The 19,300-nt window shown below is 39.5% G+C and overlaps 1 protein-coding gene across 11 annotated transcripts in view; it reads right to left on the minus strand.

The window, feature by feature from the left end:
• LOC125456915 (LIM domain-binding protein 2) overlaps positions 1–19,300 on the minus strand; it is a 263,846-nt gene that overhangs the window by 62,735 nt on the left and 181,811 nt on the right. For all 11 annotated transcript variants that reach the window (XM_048540520.2, XM_048540561.2, XM_048540552.2 and 8 more), the window contains 2 exons: positions 18,367–18,539; positions 9,448–9,570 (listed from right to left, as the gene is read on the minus strand). In XM_048540520.2, the coding sequence (XP_048396477.1) occupies positions 9,448–9,570; positions 18,367–18,539 (296 nt within the window). The remainder of the gene's footprint in view (positions 1–9,447; positions 9,571–18,366; positions 18,540–19,300) is intronic.

A 19,300-nucleotide genomic window follows, 5' to 3' on the forward strand; every position in this document is an offset into this window, starting at 1 on the left:
AACTGCATGCAAATCAACTATTGCCTTTGCATCTATTTTTATGGCATGGATTAGGAATGTGTCTTTAATTGGTACGGAACAGAATTCTACACGAGATTTGTGTTACTTATTTTCAAAAGCCAGTTATAGTGCTCCTTTTCATATCATGAATTATACAAAGATTCTACTAATCTATGTCTCTCAGCACCATATGAGGTATTGCATGTATACATTAGTCCTTCAGTAGTTGGGATAGAAAGATCAAAAAGATTTGTAAATAATTTTTTTTTGATTTTCTGAATGCATACACACTGTTTTTCCTAGCAAACTGAGCTATAGATCAATTCATATGTCTCACTGAAGTTTTAGAGTTAGTGTGAAGACACTGTCACACATCTCCTTCTGGAATGCATCTTTACAAAGAAGCTCTGGTGTTTTTTGTTGAGGATCATCCCAAGCAGCTTCTTGAAGCAGGACTCTGTGCTCTACTGTCTGTTCCCAAGGATGCACATTGAGAAAACATTGGCTATGCCTGAAGGACCATCAACTCAGTGAAAGGGGTTCTTTAGTAAGGAGTTCTATTTGAAACTTGTTGGTCATCCAGCAGAATGAGTTGACCTTGATTGAGTATTGCAGACTGGCATATTCCAAGATCCAGAACTATGTGGTGGGGGACACACAAATGTTTGGGGCAGCTATGACTTCAGCAACTGAGGAATTAGCATTCCAATTTCCACTGACTTCAACTTAGCGGCCATTGTTGAAGAAATCCTGACTTGATATTAGGGCCAGTCGCTCTCATCTCACTTTAGGCATTCAGCTCCTTTATCTATGTTTGGACCAAGGCTATAATGAGATCTGAAACAGGCTAACAGTAAGGACTAGCAATGACACATTATCTTATTTTGTTAATGAATGACAGGAAGAGTCAGTCCGGCTTAATGAAAGTGAAATCATATCTGACAAATTTATTAGAATTCTTTGAACAAGTAGAATACATAAATGGGAAGCAGTTAATATATTTGAATTTTCAAAAGATGCTCATTAAGGTACTGCACATAAGGCTACTTAATAAGGACAGAGCCCACAGTGTATAGAGTAGAATATTAACATGGTTAGTGAATTAGTTAACTGTTCGAAGACAAGAGAATTGGGCATTTTCAGAATGGCAACCAGGAACTAATGGTGTGCCGAGGGATTAGTGATGGGGCCATAATTATTTACAGTACGTATTAATTACTTGGATGAGGAAAGTGAATGTGCTGCAGCCAAATTTGTGGATGACACAAAAACAGGTGGCAAGGCAAGTGGTCAAGTTGACACAAAGTGTCTGGAGAGGAATACAGACAGATTAGATATAGACAATGGGGGAAAATTTAGCTGATCATTTTATCTGAAGGTTAGGATTACAGCAGAAAACGAAAATGAGAAAATGTAAGAATAATCAACTGGTAGAGACTTCTGAGATATAAGAAAAAAGAGCTGAGCCAGATACAAAGGAACCAAAGGCTGGTGGAAAAAACAGGAACTGATCAATGAGCTACTTTCAAACAGGAGACGGATCAGACACAGTCAGGGAATATGCCTAAAGAGGAAAAGGCATGGCAAATAAATCCAGAGTCTCTAGATGATGGCGATACTAAGTTAAAGAAAAGTAAGCTCATGACAGATGTCAAGCAGAAAATACATTTGAGAACCAGAAGGGAGGTGGAAAAGCAAAGAAGAAATGCAAAGTATTTAATGAATAAAGACTGGCAGCTAATATACAGGGGAATCCCAAAGTCTTCTATAGGCACATCAATCGAGAAAGGGTTTAAAATGAGGGCCGGGCCAATTAGCAACCAAAAGGTGAAATTACATACGCAACCGGGGGCGGGGGGGGATTAAACTAATACTTTGCATCTGTTTTTACCTTCAAGGCAGACGTTGCCCAGGCCATCGTGACTGATCTATCACTAGAAGGATATAAAGTGATGAGGAAGGAGTATTGGTTAAGCTATCAATGTCTAAAGTTGATAAGGCACCAGGACTGGATGAGTGATATTGCAGGAAGTGAGAGCAGAAATTCCACAGCCATTGGCAATAATCTTTCAATCTTCCCTCATTTCAAGGGTGGTGCCAGATGACTGGAGAATTACAAACCCAACACCCACATTCAAAAATTGTTGTAAGGATAAGTTCAGTAAGTACAGACCAGTCACCTTAACTTAGAGACATAAGCACAGCAACAAACCCTTCAGTCCATGCCAATTAGATATTCTACATTAATATAATCTCATTTGCCAGTATTTGGCACAGATACTTCTAAACACCACCAATTCATGAACACAACCAAATGCCTTTTAAACATTCTAATTGTACCGGCCTCCACCACTTCCTCTGGCAGCTCCGTACACACACCACCCTCTGTGTGAAAAGCTTGCCCCTTTGGCCCCTTTTAAATCGTTTCCCTCTCACCTTAAACCTATATCCTCTAGTTTTGGAATCCCCCACTTCGGAGCTATATAAATTTCTTGAAACAGTTACTTATTGTAGGACTTGTAGTCCATGAAAAAAACTGGGTCAATTTGGAAGAGTCAGGAAGGACTTATTAAGAAAATGTCACGTCAAATTTGTTTTTTCAAGACATTAGGAAAAGGAATTTTTACAATAGTCATTCAAGCAAAATGGACTTCGCTGCCTTGGCTAACATTTATTGCCTATCCCAATCTGCTCTCAAATGGAGTGGCTTTACTAAGCCATTTCAGAAGAGATCTTGTGGTAGGTCTGGAATCATATGCAAGTCAAACTAGGTAAGGATAACAGATTTCTGAAGGAATTAGCTCTAGCAATAGTGGATGCATTGGTGGTCATCCTCTGGGATTCTATAGGCTCTGGAACAATCCCTGCAAATCGGAAGGTAGCTAATGTCACTCCAAGATTCAAAAAAGGAGATAGAGAGAACACAGGGGATAATAGACTGGTGAACCTAACATTGGTAGTGGGGAAAATTCTCAAATCCATGGTCATCTAGAGCATTTAGAAATCAGTGGCAGGATCAGGCAGAGTCAGCATGGATTTGTGAAGGGGAAATCATGCTCGACAAATCTGTTGGAATTCTATGAAAATGTAATTAGTAGAGTTGACAAGGGGGAGCCAGTTGATGTAGTATATTTGGACTTGCAGAAAGCTTTGGACAGAGTCCCACTTAAGAGGTTAATGTGCAAGGTTAATGCACATGGGTTTGGGGGAATTGTATTGAGATGGATAGGAAACTGATTAGCAGAGAGGAACCAAAGTAGGAATTAATGAGTCCTTTTCAAATTAGCAGGCAGTAACTAGTGGGGTGCCACAGGGATCAGTGCTGGGACCCCAGCTATTCACAATATCTATTAATGATTTGGATGAGGGAACATAATGTAACATCTCCAAGTTTGCAGATGATACCAGGTTAGGTAGCATGATGTACTGTGATGAGGATGCAGTGATCCTTCAGCATGATCTGGACAGGTTGGGTGAGTGGATAAATCAATAGCAGATGCAGTATAATTTGGATAAATGTGAGGTTATTCACTTTGGAAATAAAAACAAGAAGGCAGATTACTACCTGAATGGCTGTAAATTGGGACAGAGGAGTGGGCAGTGGAACCTGGTCATCCTTGTGTACCAGTTGCTGAAGGTAAATGTGCAGGTGCAGCAGGCGGTAAAGAAGGCAAATGGTATGGTGGCCTTCACTGCCAGAGATTTTGAGTACAGGAGCAGAGATATGTTGTTACAGTTATACAAGCCCTTGGTGAGATCACCCCTGGAATATTGTGTGCAGTTTTGGTCTCCTTTAGTGAGAAATGACGCTCTTGCTCTCGAGGGAGTGCAGCGAAGGTTTACCAAGCTGATTCCAGGGACGGTGGATCTGATGTATGAGGAGAGACTGACTAGGTTTGGATTGTTTTTGCTGCAGTTCAGATGAATGTGGGCGAGTCTCATACAGACTTATAAAATTCTGACAGGACTGGACAGAGCAGATGCAGGGAGGATGTTCCTAATGGTGGGTCTGTCCAGAATCAGGTGTCACAGTATGAGGATTCAAGGTAGACCATTAAGGACAGAGATGAGGAGACATTTCTTCACCCAAAGAGTACTGAGTCTGTGGAATTCATTATCACAGGAAGTAATTGATGCCAAAACATTGAATGTATTCAAGACGTGACTACACGTGGCATTTGGGGTGAATGGGATCAAAGGTTATAGGGAGAAAGCTGGATTAAGCAATTGGGTTGGACAATCAGCCATGATCGAAGGGCTGAATGGCCTCCTCCTGCTCCTATCTTCTATGTTTCTATGTTTCTCTCCCTAAAGGACATCAGGGGTCTTTAAATAAATCGACAATGGTTTCAAGGATATTGTTAGGCTACTTTTAATTCCATATTGTATTGATTTCAAATTTCAAACCCAGAACAGCTTTGGATTCTAGATAGTCAGTCCAGTGATATTACCATCATGCCACTGTCTCCACAATGATGGCAATACTATTACTGTAGCATACATGAAGAAAGAACAAAGAAAATTACAGCACAGGAGCAGGCCCTTCAGCCCTCCAAGCCATTCCAGATCCTCTATCTAAACCTGTTGCCTATTTTCCAAGGATCCATATCCCTCTGCTCCCTGTCCATGCATGTATCTGTCTAGATACATCTTAAATGACGCTATCATGCCCGCCTCTACCACCTCCGCTGGCAACGCGTTCCAAGTACCCACCACCCTCTGCGTAAAGAACTTTCTGCGCATATCTCCCTTACGCTTTTCCCCTCTCACCTTGAAATCATGACCCCTAGTTTGAGTTCCCCACTCTGGGAAAAAGTTTCTTGCTATCCACCCTGTCTATACCTCTCATGATTTTGTAGACCTCAATCAGGTCCCCCCTCAGCCTCCATCTTTCTAATGTAAATAATTCTAATGTACTCACCCTCTCTTCATAGCTAGCACCCTCCATACAGGTAACATCCTGGTGAACCTGCTCTGCACCCTCTACAAAGCATCCACATCCTTTTGGTAATGTGGCAACCAGAACTGCATGCAGTACTCTAAATGTGGCCAAACCAAAGTCTTATACAACTGCAACATGGCCCTGCTAGCTTTCTGAGAAGTTACAGCTCAGGGAACAAAAGTCAGTTGCTACATGCCTACTAAATTGTTTGAGGGTTAGGAAACAGACAGTAGCTGTTCATGAGAATTTTGTTTGGTCTGAAGGGATGCCTGTAGTGGAGTTAGTGTTGCAGCCATTGCCTCTTTTAATAGAAATAAAAGATCTGGATCTTGGTGGGCAGAAAGCAATTTCATAGTTTGTGGACAACACCAAACTTGGCAATACTGTAAACTGTTAGGACAGTGTAGAATATCAAAAGGATATTGACAAGTTGGTGCATTGGGTGATCAGGTTGCAGATGAATTTCAATGCAGAGAAGTGAGAGGTGATACATTATGGTACAAAGAACATGCAGACGGTATAAATCAAAGGGTACTATTCTACAAGGTATGCAGGAGCATGGAAACCTGGGTTGCTAGAGCAGCGGGGTTACACTGGACTTATATAGGACACCAGTTAGTCTAAAAACAGTACTGCAGCTCAGGCCTAAGTGCCACGATTTAAGGAAGGTTATGGAAGATGTGAGAGAGTTCAAAAGAGGGTCACAAGAGTGGTTTCAGGTTTGAGAAACTCCATTTATGAGGATAGACTGGAGAAATTGAGGGTTATTTTGCCTTGGAGTGGAGAAGGCTAAGATAAGATGTGTTAGAAGTTTTCAAAATCATGCGCGAACCGAACAGAGCAGATAGGTAGAAATTGTCTTCATTCATAAATGGAATGAGAACCGGAGGGCACAGATTTAAAGAGCTTGGCAAAAGAAGCAAACGCAAGCTGAGAAAAAAATGTTTTCACACCGTCAGTAATTAGGATTACACTGCCTAGACATGTGGAGCAGACAGGTTCAATTCAAAAGGGCATTGGATTATTATTTAAATAGAAACAATGAGCAGGGTTATGGAGAGAAGGCAGGAGAATGACACTAAGTCATGATGTTCAGTGAAGTGGTACAGATACAACAGTCTGAACCTTAAAGTGCAGAACCAGCACAGATCTGACGGGCCGACAGGCCTTGTCTTGCACTGTAATTTTTTTTACTCCTGTGTTTTAAGGTGTCGAAGAGATTGAAAAACAAGTAGGAAGTTGCCAATGACCTCCTTCTCAATTCAGCAGGGACAGTAAATGATGCTAGTCATTGGTAACAGTTAACTCTTGGCTGCTATTGGAATGAATGGGACATCACAGCACTGTTTTCAACTGAGGACTAATAAGCTTGTGAAATCAGCCTTAAATCAATAATAATATGCACTGATTTTCTTAATGAAAAGGCAATGAAATTCAAAAAGACAATTTAAATTTTCTCTGAACAACATTGCAACAATTACCCCAATAATTGAGTTAGTTCAGCCACTAGTGTGGAAGAGTGTCTACATCTCAGTGACAAGGAGAAGAAAATCATGAATACATCATAATGTTTACTAATCCTGCACCTGGTGCATTACCATCCCTGTATATGTCTACATCCACCCACATCCAGATAAATATTTCATATTCTCCTTCCTGAGACTTAAACATCAAATGTGTTGAGTTTATGTTTTATTCTGTAAGTGTGCACTTTTCATAGATTAACTTATTGATAAGAGTGGTCACTTTTTTATACCATGCATCTTTTGTGCAAAATATCAGCTGGCAAAATATTGATGATAAGTATTAGAAAACAAAGAGCAAAGCAGATTAAAACTAATAATGTAGTGAGTCTGCAGACTGCACTACTTGGTGGTATCACAAAGATACAATCAAGAAATAATGAACTTGAATGCACAAAACATTCTGCTCCTTAGACAGTTTGCTTAGATTAATATCAATTTTCAATGGTGCAAAACCAAATTCAACTGGAAAGATCCAGCAGAATCCACTGGGGGTGGAAAGGATAGGGGCATGGTGAAGGAATCTCCCCTTGATCATGATTCAGTAATTCATTCTGTTTTTCTTTTTGATAGATGACTATATGCCTTGATTATAGATGCCTTTTCAAGCTGTGAAACAATGTGTTACAGAGAGCACACCAGCCAGTATCCTCCCAGGGAAATGTGATGTGTCAGGCAGATCATTAAATGCTGATGGCAGCAGCGTCTGGTTAAAAAGCAAAACTAGAAATCTCTTGTTCAATAGATTTTGCTGTACATCTAATTATTTTAAAAAGATGAAACCTGCAACAATGTTCAGTAATTACTCCATGTACCTTTTCCCTAGTGGTTTGAAAACTTGTACTATTGGGATATGGGCTAGATAGCTACTTAACCTAGTTGCATTCCAAATTATGACAAAACATTCACTTGGGCTAAAATTTGGTCAACTAGAGGTTTTTATTTCGAGCAGCCAAGATTCATTCTTCACATAATTGTCACATACAGAGATGTGCATGAAAAGAAAATTTTGCTTATAGAGATTAATAGCTGGCATACAACATAAAACGTCTCTTAGATGTGAGAACATTAATGCATTCAATTTCATTTTTATTAACAAGTTTGATGTCACAAAGTAAAATATTCCAGGCAAACTTTTTTAAAAATGCAGTAAACTTCCTTATTGAAATTCAAAAGAACATGAACAGTAAATCTTAACATCTGACGGAGTTTGCAAAATCATCCTTGTTGATGAATTTTATTACTTATGTGCAACAATGTTATTTTTCAGTGGCAATCTTTGCTGTTGGAAATCCAATTGTTCATTTGTTTGACAATCGTCATTAAGATCTTTTTGCTCTTTAGCACACTGTGCCATGTCTTTGGACAGAAATGGGGCTTTAGAGGATGTCAAAGGAGTCAGCAAATCCTTCTTTACAAATAGCAACAACTAACATCAATGATACTTAACAGTGAGCTGCACAAATCAATGCTTGTGACTGTCATAAATAAACAACTCTGTTTAACTTGATTCAGATGCTTTTTGAACTAAATCAGCAATATAAAACTTAAAAACTTGTTTATGTAATTTTTAAAAAATCTGTAAATACTGTTTAATATTGACAGAAGGAAGAGAGAAAAATACTTGAATTTATACATTTCCTACCATGTATTCAGGATATTCTAGAGCATTTCCCTGCCAATAGATGACAATTTGAAAGTGCCATCAATTAGGGCAGACTGAGATACGCAGTCAACATTGATCAAAGACAGCCTCAACCACAATCAAGTTTCGAAGATGGCACATTGTAACACTTACATCTTACAGTAGGTCGTGAATGCACAGTTGAATGGCTCCGAGGCAAAAGTATAACAACTGACAATGAGTGAAAATGCCAGCAATGTTTTACTTGCAATTTAGTAACCACAGATTTCCATAAACTAATACCATATTAACACTCAGCATGAACAGGAAAAAAATAAATTTTCAGGTGATATTATACACCAATGACATAAACACCAGTCAACAAGCATTACAACAACAATGACGACTGTTGAAAGTCTCAGAGTGCACAGATTTTCTCCTGATAATCAAATTGGAATGGTACATCCTGAGAATTCAAGTGTACACTTATAGATACTTCCATTAAAAGGCTTTTATATAAACCTGTAAGTGCCACTAAAATAAAAATCCATATTTCTACATTAGTAACATTGTAATGAGAAGGGGGCATTACAAAATGGATCTCTCTGAATTAACAACAACCAAACAATAATTAAAAGTACGTTTTCTTCACAACAAAGTATTTTTGGAACTTTTTTGTGCCAGCATAGTTCAGAGAACAGAAAATAGAAAGCAGTGTCATGATACTTCCTTTCAGATAATGTTACAAAGAACAAATGAACTGGTATGTTTTCTCATAATGTACATTGAGAAACAAACAAAACAAATTTGGTAAATACTTTACCATGATATAGAGATGCCCTTAAACATTGGATCACCTGTGACAAAAGTATTACAAACAAATTAATTAACTAATGTGGAATGTTTAATTTCTGGTCCAAAGGTTGGTTGTAATTAACTTACTGCCTTTATCAAGGAGTTGCCTAGTATTCATTGAGATAAAAACAAATGAAGTAAACTACACAATGTGTGTTAAATTATCAGTTTCACTGTTTAAAGTGATACGATACAGAAAGACCCAATTTTATACCATGTCTTTTACTACTTCAGGACTCAATGAGTTACTTTTGAAGTGCGTAAGCCTGACATATTGGTGTTCCAATGTTTTTTCATAAATTGCACTTACTGTCATTTTCATATTTCATTAGCTCCAGAAACCATTGCAAATTATGAAATAATCTTCCTGTGTTATTGGAATTAAGAAATGAGCATTCTGACTTGTGTACATTTAAGGGGTGTTACGAAAGTATTTATAAGGCAGATATTTGAAAGGACAGTGACATTTGGCTTCATAGGAGCAATGAAAGGGTGTTACTTACATGCATGGCTAGAATGCTGCGGGGGACTAACTCACGGTAGTGCCGGATGGTAAAGTGCCATGTCTTTATTCTCATCAGGTCATCAAATGTAAACTCCAGAATTAACCTCCCTTCGGTACAAACCTATCAGATTGAGATCAGGGATTTGAAAGGAAGGAAACAAGGAGTTAAGCATAAGAAAATTGTACAAATAAGCATTTTTCTTACAAAATAAAGGAATTTTAAATCTAATATTTAACCTTAAAATCAAACCATATGGGTTCTTTCACCACACTTTGACCAATTTATATGTATTTTGCAGCTTTTTTCTTTCATCTTGCTTCTTAAAATAAATTTATATTAGAGAGTTGCAATTAAGGAAACATTTGCTGTTTTGTTCAATTTCTGTTACGGTTCTCTGAGCTGTGACATTTTATTGCCATAGCAACAGGAACCAGCTGATTAGTTGGCATGGCAACCAGAAAGATGTAATTCCAGCAGACGTGTTATAATCAATGCTCCCAGCACAGATGGTCTCTGGAGGTTCAACAAGAAAGAGTCTCGCAAGCATTTGGCACATTGCATGCCTTTACTACACAGCACTAGAAAACTTGGCAGTTTTTCATTTAAGAATCTCAGTTTTTAACACTTACTACCAAAACATTATTTTTTGAGACAATTTATGCTCAACAGTGGAAATACATTCTTACTTCAGTTACCAAATATCGTTATAAAGTTATGGGTTGTACAAAGTACTATCAAATGCGAAATAAATCTCCCTCTGCTTTGATATAATATGATCTCTTGGTTCCAAACTTAAGAGAGTTTGCCTTGTACACTAATTGATAATTTCAAATTCCTGTTATAAAACTTTGTGGGGTCTCTGTGATTCCTAATTTCGTGTTAACCAGGAACAGTTTTACATTGAATTGAGAATATCTGAGAAATGTAGTAGAATGGCTTGAACCCAATCCACAAAGGGACTACTTATTTAAGATTTAGAAGACTTATTTCTCATCAAACTGGGCTGGATTCAAATAGGGCTGCAAGATAGGTAAGGACACTGCTCTAATTCTACTCCCACACTTTTTGTCCACCTTTCGAACTAAAGAACCAATCAATGAGGGTTCAGCAGATTTATTTTTGCAGATGTTCAACCTTCCCTCCCTGAAAAGGCTGACTCCTTCTAGTACTCAATTCCACAAGCAACCAACCACTCTGAGTACACCATGTGAGTGGCCCCTCTCTATGTGTGAACACTGAATATCAGTGCTAGCAAACAACTTAATTATGTATGGCCTCATATGTATACGCATATTTTCCAATCATGAGAATGCACATGGGAAATTCTTGATTCAGGGATTTGGGGCAAGTTTCTCTCACCATCAATAAGACAGTTAATTTTGAACAAATAGGGATTCAAAGCAGGGATCTCCTAATCTGTATAACTTGATAATGCTCTGGGCAGCACTTTTGCTCATATTCTTAATAGGGGAGCTTAAATTTAAATTGCTTTTATCTCTGAGTTCAATCATTTTCAATATAATAAAAATAAAAAATGAAATCTGGCATAAAGTGTGTACTGTAGCGTCTGCATTCATAAAAGTCTCCACATAGTGGACTGACAACTGTTTCTGGTCGCCCATCCCTCTTAAGAATCCAGATTCAAAGGCTCTCAGTATGTCTTTTGTGAGCTGCCCGACATGAGCTGTCTGCTGACTGTCCTTTGAGGATCCACTTCAGTACAACTTTGCATTTCTCCAGCATTATAAACTGTGACACTAGCAATGTAAAAAAGGCGAAAGGAATAATACACTGCACCTTTGTAAATACTCCAGACACATTGTCATACATATTAACTGTGAAAAAAGGTGAAATCCTTATTGCAACAAGATTCAAATGCAACAAGAGATCTGGGCAACATCCAGGCTTGGGCTGACAAGTGGTAAGTGACATTCATGCCACACAAATGCCAGGCGATGATCATCACCAATAAGACACAATCTAACCACTATCCCCGACATTCAATGGTGTTACCATCACTGAATCCCCAACTATCAACATCCTAGGGTTACCACTGATCAGAAACTCAACTGGGCTCCCACAGACAGTAGCTACAAGAGCAGGCTAGAAGCTAGGAATACTGCAGCAAGTAACTCACTTCCTGACTCCTCAAAGCCCATCCACCATCTACAAGGCACAAGTCAGGAGTGTGATGGAACACTCCCCACTTGCTTGTATGAGTGCAAAGCTAATAACACTCAAGAAGCTTGACACCATCCAGGACAAAGCAGCCCACTTGACTGACATTACATCCTGAAGCATCCACTCCCTTCACCACCGATGCTCAGTACACACTGCTGCAACTATCTACTAGATGCACTACAGAAATTCACTAAAGATGCTCAGACAGCACCTTCCAAGCCCACGGCCACTTCCATCTAGAAGGAGAAGGGCAGCAGATGTATGAGAAAACCACCACCTCCAAGTTCCCTCCAAGCCACTCACCATCCTGACTTGGAAATATACCACCATGCCTTCACTGTCACGGGGTCAAAACCCTGAAATTCCCTCCCTAATAGCATTGTGGGTCAACCCACAGCAGGAGGTCTGCAGCAGTTCAAGAAGGCAGCTCAGCACCGCCTTCTCAAGAACAACTGGGAAGGGTAAAAAACACTGGCCAGCCAGCAATGCCCACATCCCACAAATGAATAGAAAAACAAAAATTCAAGACTGCTAAACTGAGAATTGAAACTCATTCAAACCGTGGATTAATTTATCTTGTGGAAAGAGAAGCACAATGGATGAATGGTAATGCCAAGACTGCCAAGGACCCCTCCAAACTGTACATCTCCTTGGCTTGGAAATATATTGATGCTCCTTCATCATCACTGGGTCAAAACCCAATATCTGCCTACCTGACACACATCAGTCATATATTCTCACACCTTTGCCTTACTGGATTTTAATGGTGCCCATTATCATCTTTTCAAGGGCAATTATTGACAGCAATAAATTCTGGCATTGTCAGTGTTACCCATTTCCCATGAACAAATGTTTTTACTCATCAATGTATATATCACTGTTGAGAAGTTTCAGTGAGGGAATATGTGTTAGAAATAGCAAAGAAAATTACACAGGTCCCAAAGACACTGTTTAAAAGATGAATGATGGCTTTGGCAAGCAATCTACTAAAATGCTTTGTTGTATGGTTTGACAAGGGAAGCCTTGCAGACATTATTTGAAACTGAAGTAGTGATTATTATACTGAACTAATTATCTGGTGTGAATTGTTCTGATTCCTAGTTTTTACTTTCTCAGTTTGTAACTATAGCATAATTCATAAACACAGTTCATCAACTGATAAGTGGAAGCAACACTTTCTATACTTGCAAAAATCAGTTCCACAGATCATGTACTCCGCAGTGAGAGGCTCACAACCAATTCCAATTGACTTGGCAAGTGCCACTTTGTACTATAGTGTATTAAGCAGGAATAATAAATAATTTAGATAGTACAGTTTTTCACCTGAAGATACAGAAGGGAAAGTCATCAATAATTTAAATATACAACAGCAGCACCTTTGAACCCACACAATCTTACAATTCCATTCCTGAAAAAATCCTTTTTTTAAAAAACAGATTGATCCAAATTGTTACTTATAATATCAGCAAAAACTGATTCTTACTGTCAATTTTCACAGCAAAGGAGAAACTTATGCCAAAAGGGCATTTGCTTTTCCTCTCTTAGAAGGACTGCTTTGTTAAATGTACATGTCCAACATTCCTTTAAACTTTTCTTCAAACAGTCATTTTTTTTTAATGATCCAGCATTTCTGAAAATGGAATTTCTCTAGAAGTGGTTCATAGAAATCACACCAAATTTAGGTGCACAACCAGATTTTAAAAACATTGCATTGATTTCTATTTTCCAAAAAGGCAATGATAATTTATTTGATCAACAGGGTTGTGTGCAGGGTAAAATGAGTTCACTATGGCAATAGCTCCCATGCTATACTCAGACCAAAGAATTCCTGAATCTAACGTGTTGTATTATCTGACTTGCTTAAGCAACAATCATACCCGCAGTCTTCAAAAATTGTTAAATAATATGTTTTCCTCTCTTTAGACAAGGAATACTGAGCCATGTTGTCATCTCCCAACTTGTGTCCTCGCTGCAATCAGATTGCTCACACTGAGTAAGAATTTGTCACCTTCTGTTCCTTATCGTTTAACACCACATCATCCACAAAGAATCCATTGCAGGCAATACATTTTTTTTAATCAACCAACATTCACGCCATTACTCATGTTAGTGAAGAAAATATGGTTAGGCACAAAATTAAAGTTTTCTTGATTTCTGGAATATGCTGTGTTTGATAATGATGTGAAAGCATCATAGCATTATTTTGCATTTAGATTCACAATTTTACCTTACATCAGCTTTAATTGATGGGGTGCACAATGTAACTGCTTAGGACAAAACAATATCCATCTAAGATGCTTTAAAATGTGCCAGGTTCAAAGTATGAACACGAATCTAACTGCTGTTGATAGATATTGAATATTTTCAACATAACCAATTTTTCTAGGCTCCAGGCTTTGGAGGTTAGCTGGCCTGACTTAATTTCCTTGATCATGTGCATGAAGCCAGAGAATGTGGGTGATGTCTTAGACAAATATATTTCTTCTGAATTCACAAAAGTTAAAAGACATTGTAGCTGGAAATTTCAGTCGGGATGGTGCATTTCCAGTTCATTTTAAGATTAATGAGAAAGATGTATTAAAAATTTTAGTGGGGATATGGGTGACTAAGTCCTCAGAACCTGTTGTACCCAAGGCTGCTAAGGGAGGCCCCGGTGGAGATACTTAATACTTCATTAGGCAGAGGTGAGGATGACTAGAGGCAGGCAGCAGGAATAGGCCAGGTAATTACAGACCAGTTAGTCTGACATCAGTGGTAGGGAAATTATTAAAATAAATTCTGAGGGACAGGCAGGGATTCATCAATAATTTGTTGGAGTCCTGCCTAATTTCCTTGAATTTTTTGAAAAAGATGATTAAATACAATGATGAGAGTAATGCACTTGATGTGTTTTACATGGACTTTATTAAGGTCTTTGAAAAGGTCCCATATGGAAGGCTAGTCCAAACATTAGGAGTCAATGGGATCCAAGGCAGGTTGGCAAAATGCATCCAAAACTGGCTTACAAACAGTTGGCCAGTGATGTTAGAGAGTTATTTTTTAATTGGAAGCCTGCGGCTAGTGGTGTACCACTAAGATCAGTGCTGGATCCCTTGTTGTTTGTTACGTATATTCACATCAAAGTTGTTAGCACAAAAGGTTTCATTAGTAAGTCTGAAGATGACATGGAAATTGTGTTATTGAGTGTGAAGAGGATGGTCTCAAGTTACAGTCTGATATTGATCAGCTGGTAAATTGGGCAGAACAACGGCAGTTGGAATTTAATTGCCGTAATTGTGAGGTTATGCATTTTGGAATGTCTAATAAGGAAAGGATCTACACAATGAATGGTAGATCCCCAGGGAGTACTGAGGGAGAAAGGGACCTTGGTGTAAAAGTCCATAGATCCCTGAAGATGTCAGGTAGGCAGGGTGGTGAAGAAGACATATGGGATGCTCAACTTCAATAACTGAGGGCAGAGAATGTAGGAGCAAGGAAGTGTTGCTACAATTTTTTAGAACATTGGTTAGGCCAGAGATGGTATACTGTGTGCACTTCTGGTACCAACATTATTGGAAGGATGTGATTGCACTGGAGAGGGTGCAGAGGAGATTCACCAGGATGTTGCCTGGCATGAAAAGTCTCAGTTATAGAACATAGAACATAGAACATTACAGCACAATACAGGCCCTTCGGCCCTCGATGTTGTGCCGACCTGTCATACCAACCTCAAGCCCATCCAACCTACACGATTCCATGTACGTCCATATGCTTATCCAATGACGACTTAAATGTACCTAAAGTTGACGAATCTACTACCGTTGCAGGCAAAGCGTTCCATTCCCTCACTACTCTCTGATAAAAAGAAACTACCTCTGACATCTGTCCTATATCTTTCACCCCTCAATTTAAAGCTATGCCCCCTCGTGCTCGCCGTCACCATCCTAGGAAAAACGCTCTCCCTATCCACCCTATCTAACATTCTGATTATTTTATATGTTTCAATTAAGTCACCTCTCAACCTTCTTCTCTCTAATGAAAACAGCCTCAAGTCCCTCAGCCTTTCCTCGTAAGACCTTCCCTCCATACCAGGCAACATCCTAGTAAATCTCCTCTGCACCCTTTCCAAAGCTTCCACATCCTTCCTATAATGCGGTGACCAGAACTGAACATACTCCAAGTGAGGCTGGGATTTTTTTCCTTGGGAGGAAAACAGGACACTAAGGAAGGTTCTGACTGAGGTTTGCAAAATTATGACAGGCAAAGGCAGAGCACTTTGTGAGAATCTTTCTCCCTGTGGCAGTGGTGCCCAAGACCAGAGGGCACTAATTTAAAGTGAGCAGGAGTAAGCTGATTCGACGAGAGCTGAGAAAAAACATTTCACCAAGTGGGTAGCAGAAATGGGGAATGCGCTGTCTGAGCGGATGGCAGAGGCATGTACTTTCACAACATTTAAGAAGCCTCTGGATGAGCACTTGAAATGCCAGAGCATAGTAGGCTATTGACAAAGTGCAGGTAACTGGGATTAGTGTTCAGTGTTTGTTGGTGGGAATAAACATGGTGGGCAGACAGGTCTGTTTCTATGCTGTATGACTCTATGTGGATGTGGACAGAGCTGATCAAGGCATGAGAAAAGTCAGAGGTAACATTTCTGAAAAAAAAGTATAACGTGAAACCTAATTAAACCACTCGAGATATAAAGGAGAGGATGAGTCTCGGGGGAAATAACATTCAAGTGTTCAGCATACATAAGGGAACAGTGAATTTTGACCCCAATAATATATTCAAAGTTGCCACAAACTCTAAAGCCAGGGGCACATCTTCAGCTTGGAGAAAGGAAAGCACCCAGGGAATTAAAAATTTAATTAACTTATGCACCGTAGTGAACACACAAAATGAAGTTTCTAAATTGGAACCGGAGCAGCAAGTGTGGAAATGCTAAGGGAGAACTGGATTGGTGTTTAAAGGTATTAGTGATGAAGTAGCATTCAGTTTTTTCCACTGAGCAGAGAGACTGTAGATATTTTTTCAGCCACGTACTTCACTGTGTGCAAGAATCCACAACTTACCTTCCTAGAATTTGGTTTAACTTTTTCATATACATTTGTTTTGCAAGTACCAGCCCCTCAGAGCAGAAAATATATTTGACGTAATACAAAACATTGCTGAAATTTTCTGCATGAATAAGTTGAAAATAAGTTGACCGAGGCAACTACATCCTTCTCCTCATGAATTTCACAATGACCTGTGAAACAGGAAGAGCAGAGGACTGGGGATAAGTCTCACCCCAAACAGTTTTGTTTGGAAACAAAAGCATTTCTGAGATGATGAGGGATTTCTTCTCTCAGAGGGTTGAGAGTCTTTCAAACTCCTTGTCACAGAGAGGTGTGGGGGCATCATCCTTGTGTATAGTTAAGGCTGAGAAAGATAGATGATCAATCAGTGTGTGAATAAAGGATTATGGGGAAAGGGCAGGAACGTGGACACAAGGAATGTTGGATCAGCTGTGATCCAATTGAATGGTGGAACAGGCTTGAGGGGTCCAATGACCTACATCTGTTCTGATTTCTTGCGGTCTTATTTTATGCTCCTACTAAGAACTGTGAAGTTGAATTTTCACCTTTCTACACAAATGGTTTTCCGAGGAGTAATGACACACAATTATGCCAGCTGAAAATGGGTAAACTTTGTAGAAACATACAATAATGATCAACTTGTTGGAGGGGCTATTAGCCAGTGCAATGTTCCTAAACTAGCACTGAAGAATGCAGAAACTCAGTTCGTGTGAATGTAGTAGGAACTGCAGATGCCGAAGAACCCATTCCTTAGACGACATGTCCATCCTGGGCCTCCTGCAGTGCCATAATGATGCCACCCGAAGGTTGCAGGAACAGCAACTCATATTCCGCTTGGGAACCCTGCTGCCCAATGGTATCAATGTGGACTTCACAAGCTTCAAAATCTCCCCTTCCCCCACTGCATCCCAAAACCAGCCCAGCTCGTCCCCGCTCCCCCCCCCCGCATCCCGAAACCAGCCCAGCTCGTCCCTGCCTCCCTAACCTGCTCTTCCTCTCACCTATCCGCTCCTCCCACCACAAGCGCACCTTCATTTCCTACCTACTAACCTCATCCTGCCTCCTTGACCTGTCCATCTTCCCCGGACTGACGTATCGCCTCCCTACCTCCCCATCTTTGGTCCACCTCCCCCCTCTCCCTATTTATTTCAGAACCCTCTCCCCATCCCCTTCTCTGATGAAGGGTCTAGGCCCAAAATGTCAGCTTTTGTGCTCCTAAAATGCCACTTGGCCTGCTGCGTTCATCCAGCTCCACACGTTGTTATGCCGGAGTGTCAGAGGGTCTAACCTTCCTGCTCCTCCGATGCTGCATGGCCTGCTGTGTTCATCCAGCTCTACACCTTGTTAGCTCATGTAAATGTCACTTCTATTTGAAATAAAATTGATCACTTTGGCTAGTTTGGCCAATTTTGGGTGAATTCGAAAGCTCCACAGCCACGTCAGTGTCTTATCTGGAACCTCTGTTAGTCTTATAAATTCCCTTTGCTGCTGCCATTGAAAAGTGACATGGATTATCTTGATGTAGGTAAAAAGTGTGTGATCTCCCAACATGCCAAGTTAGCACTACACATACAAATCCCACATAATATACTGGAATGGTTAATGTGTTCATAACTCATTGTTCTCAATATAATAACTTGTTTTTCCCAAATCGATCTCACATTTTTCTTCATTTTCTTACCTTTGTAAACATGGGTTTGCCATGCTGGGTGACCATTGTACACTGATCACAGTCTAAGGTGATGGATGAATTATGGTAGGACTCCTTTGAGTGTTTGAGGACATAGTAAAGGTCTGTCACTCCCCCCTCAAAGATTGTACAGAAATATCGAGGAATGAGGGTTCTTCCAATAGCTGTACAAAATAAAATGACAATGAGAAAAGAATGAGATAAGTGTGGAATACTCAGTCCTCTCGTTCATAGCAGATTTTTAAAATACGCCAATCATGTTTAAAAAATGTCTAAGTCACAGTGGCACATTATACAGAGATGCATAAAATAAAACCTTTCAGCAAAAGCAATGCAAAGTCACCTCAGTTTCAAAGCATTAAGAAAAAATACATGATCATTTAACATTTGCCTTTCTTCTTAAAATACAGAGTTGAACGGCAGGTTTGGACAAAGTCTTGTATTGTGCCAGGGCGCATGCCCATCTGAATCCCAACAATACAGTTACTGTTCTGAGCATTCTGCTAAAACCCAATTTTTAAAATTATACATTCAAATGAGGAGCCATATCAGACTCAAAACATTAACTTTTTTTTCTCCCCACAGGTAACTCCAGTCCAGTTTGGCTGTGTTTTTATTTAAAAATTCACAGTTTTCCATTTCTACTATTCACTGAAAGGTTTATCCAATAACAATTTCACAATTATCACCATTTTGGTGCAAACATTCTTTGTAAAAAGACATATTTTAGGGAAAGAAAGAGATGTTTTCCCACGTAGCGTTAGGTATGGAGTAAAATTGGGTCAACTCAGATGAAGACATGACAGGGAATAACATGTTCAGAGATAATGGGAACTGCAGATGCTGGAGAATTCCAAGATAATAAAATGTGAGGCTGGATGAACACAGCAGGCCAAGCAGCATCTCAGGAGCACAAAAGCTGACG

Source organism: Stegostoma tigrinum, chromosome 1 (genome assembly GCF_030684315.1).
Source record: "Stegostoma tigrinum isolate sSteTig4 chromosome 1, sSteTig4.hap1, whole genome shotgun sequence".
In the NCBI taxonomy this organism is placed as follows: Eukaryota; Metazoa; Chordata; class Chondrichthyes; order Orectolobiformes; family Stegostomatidae; genus Stegostoma; species Stegostoma tigrinum.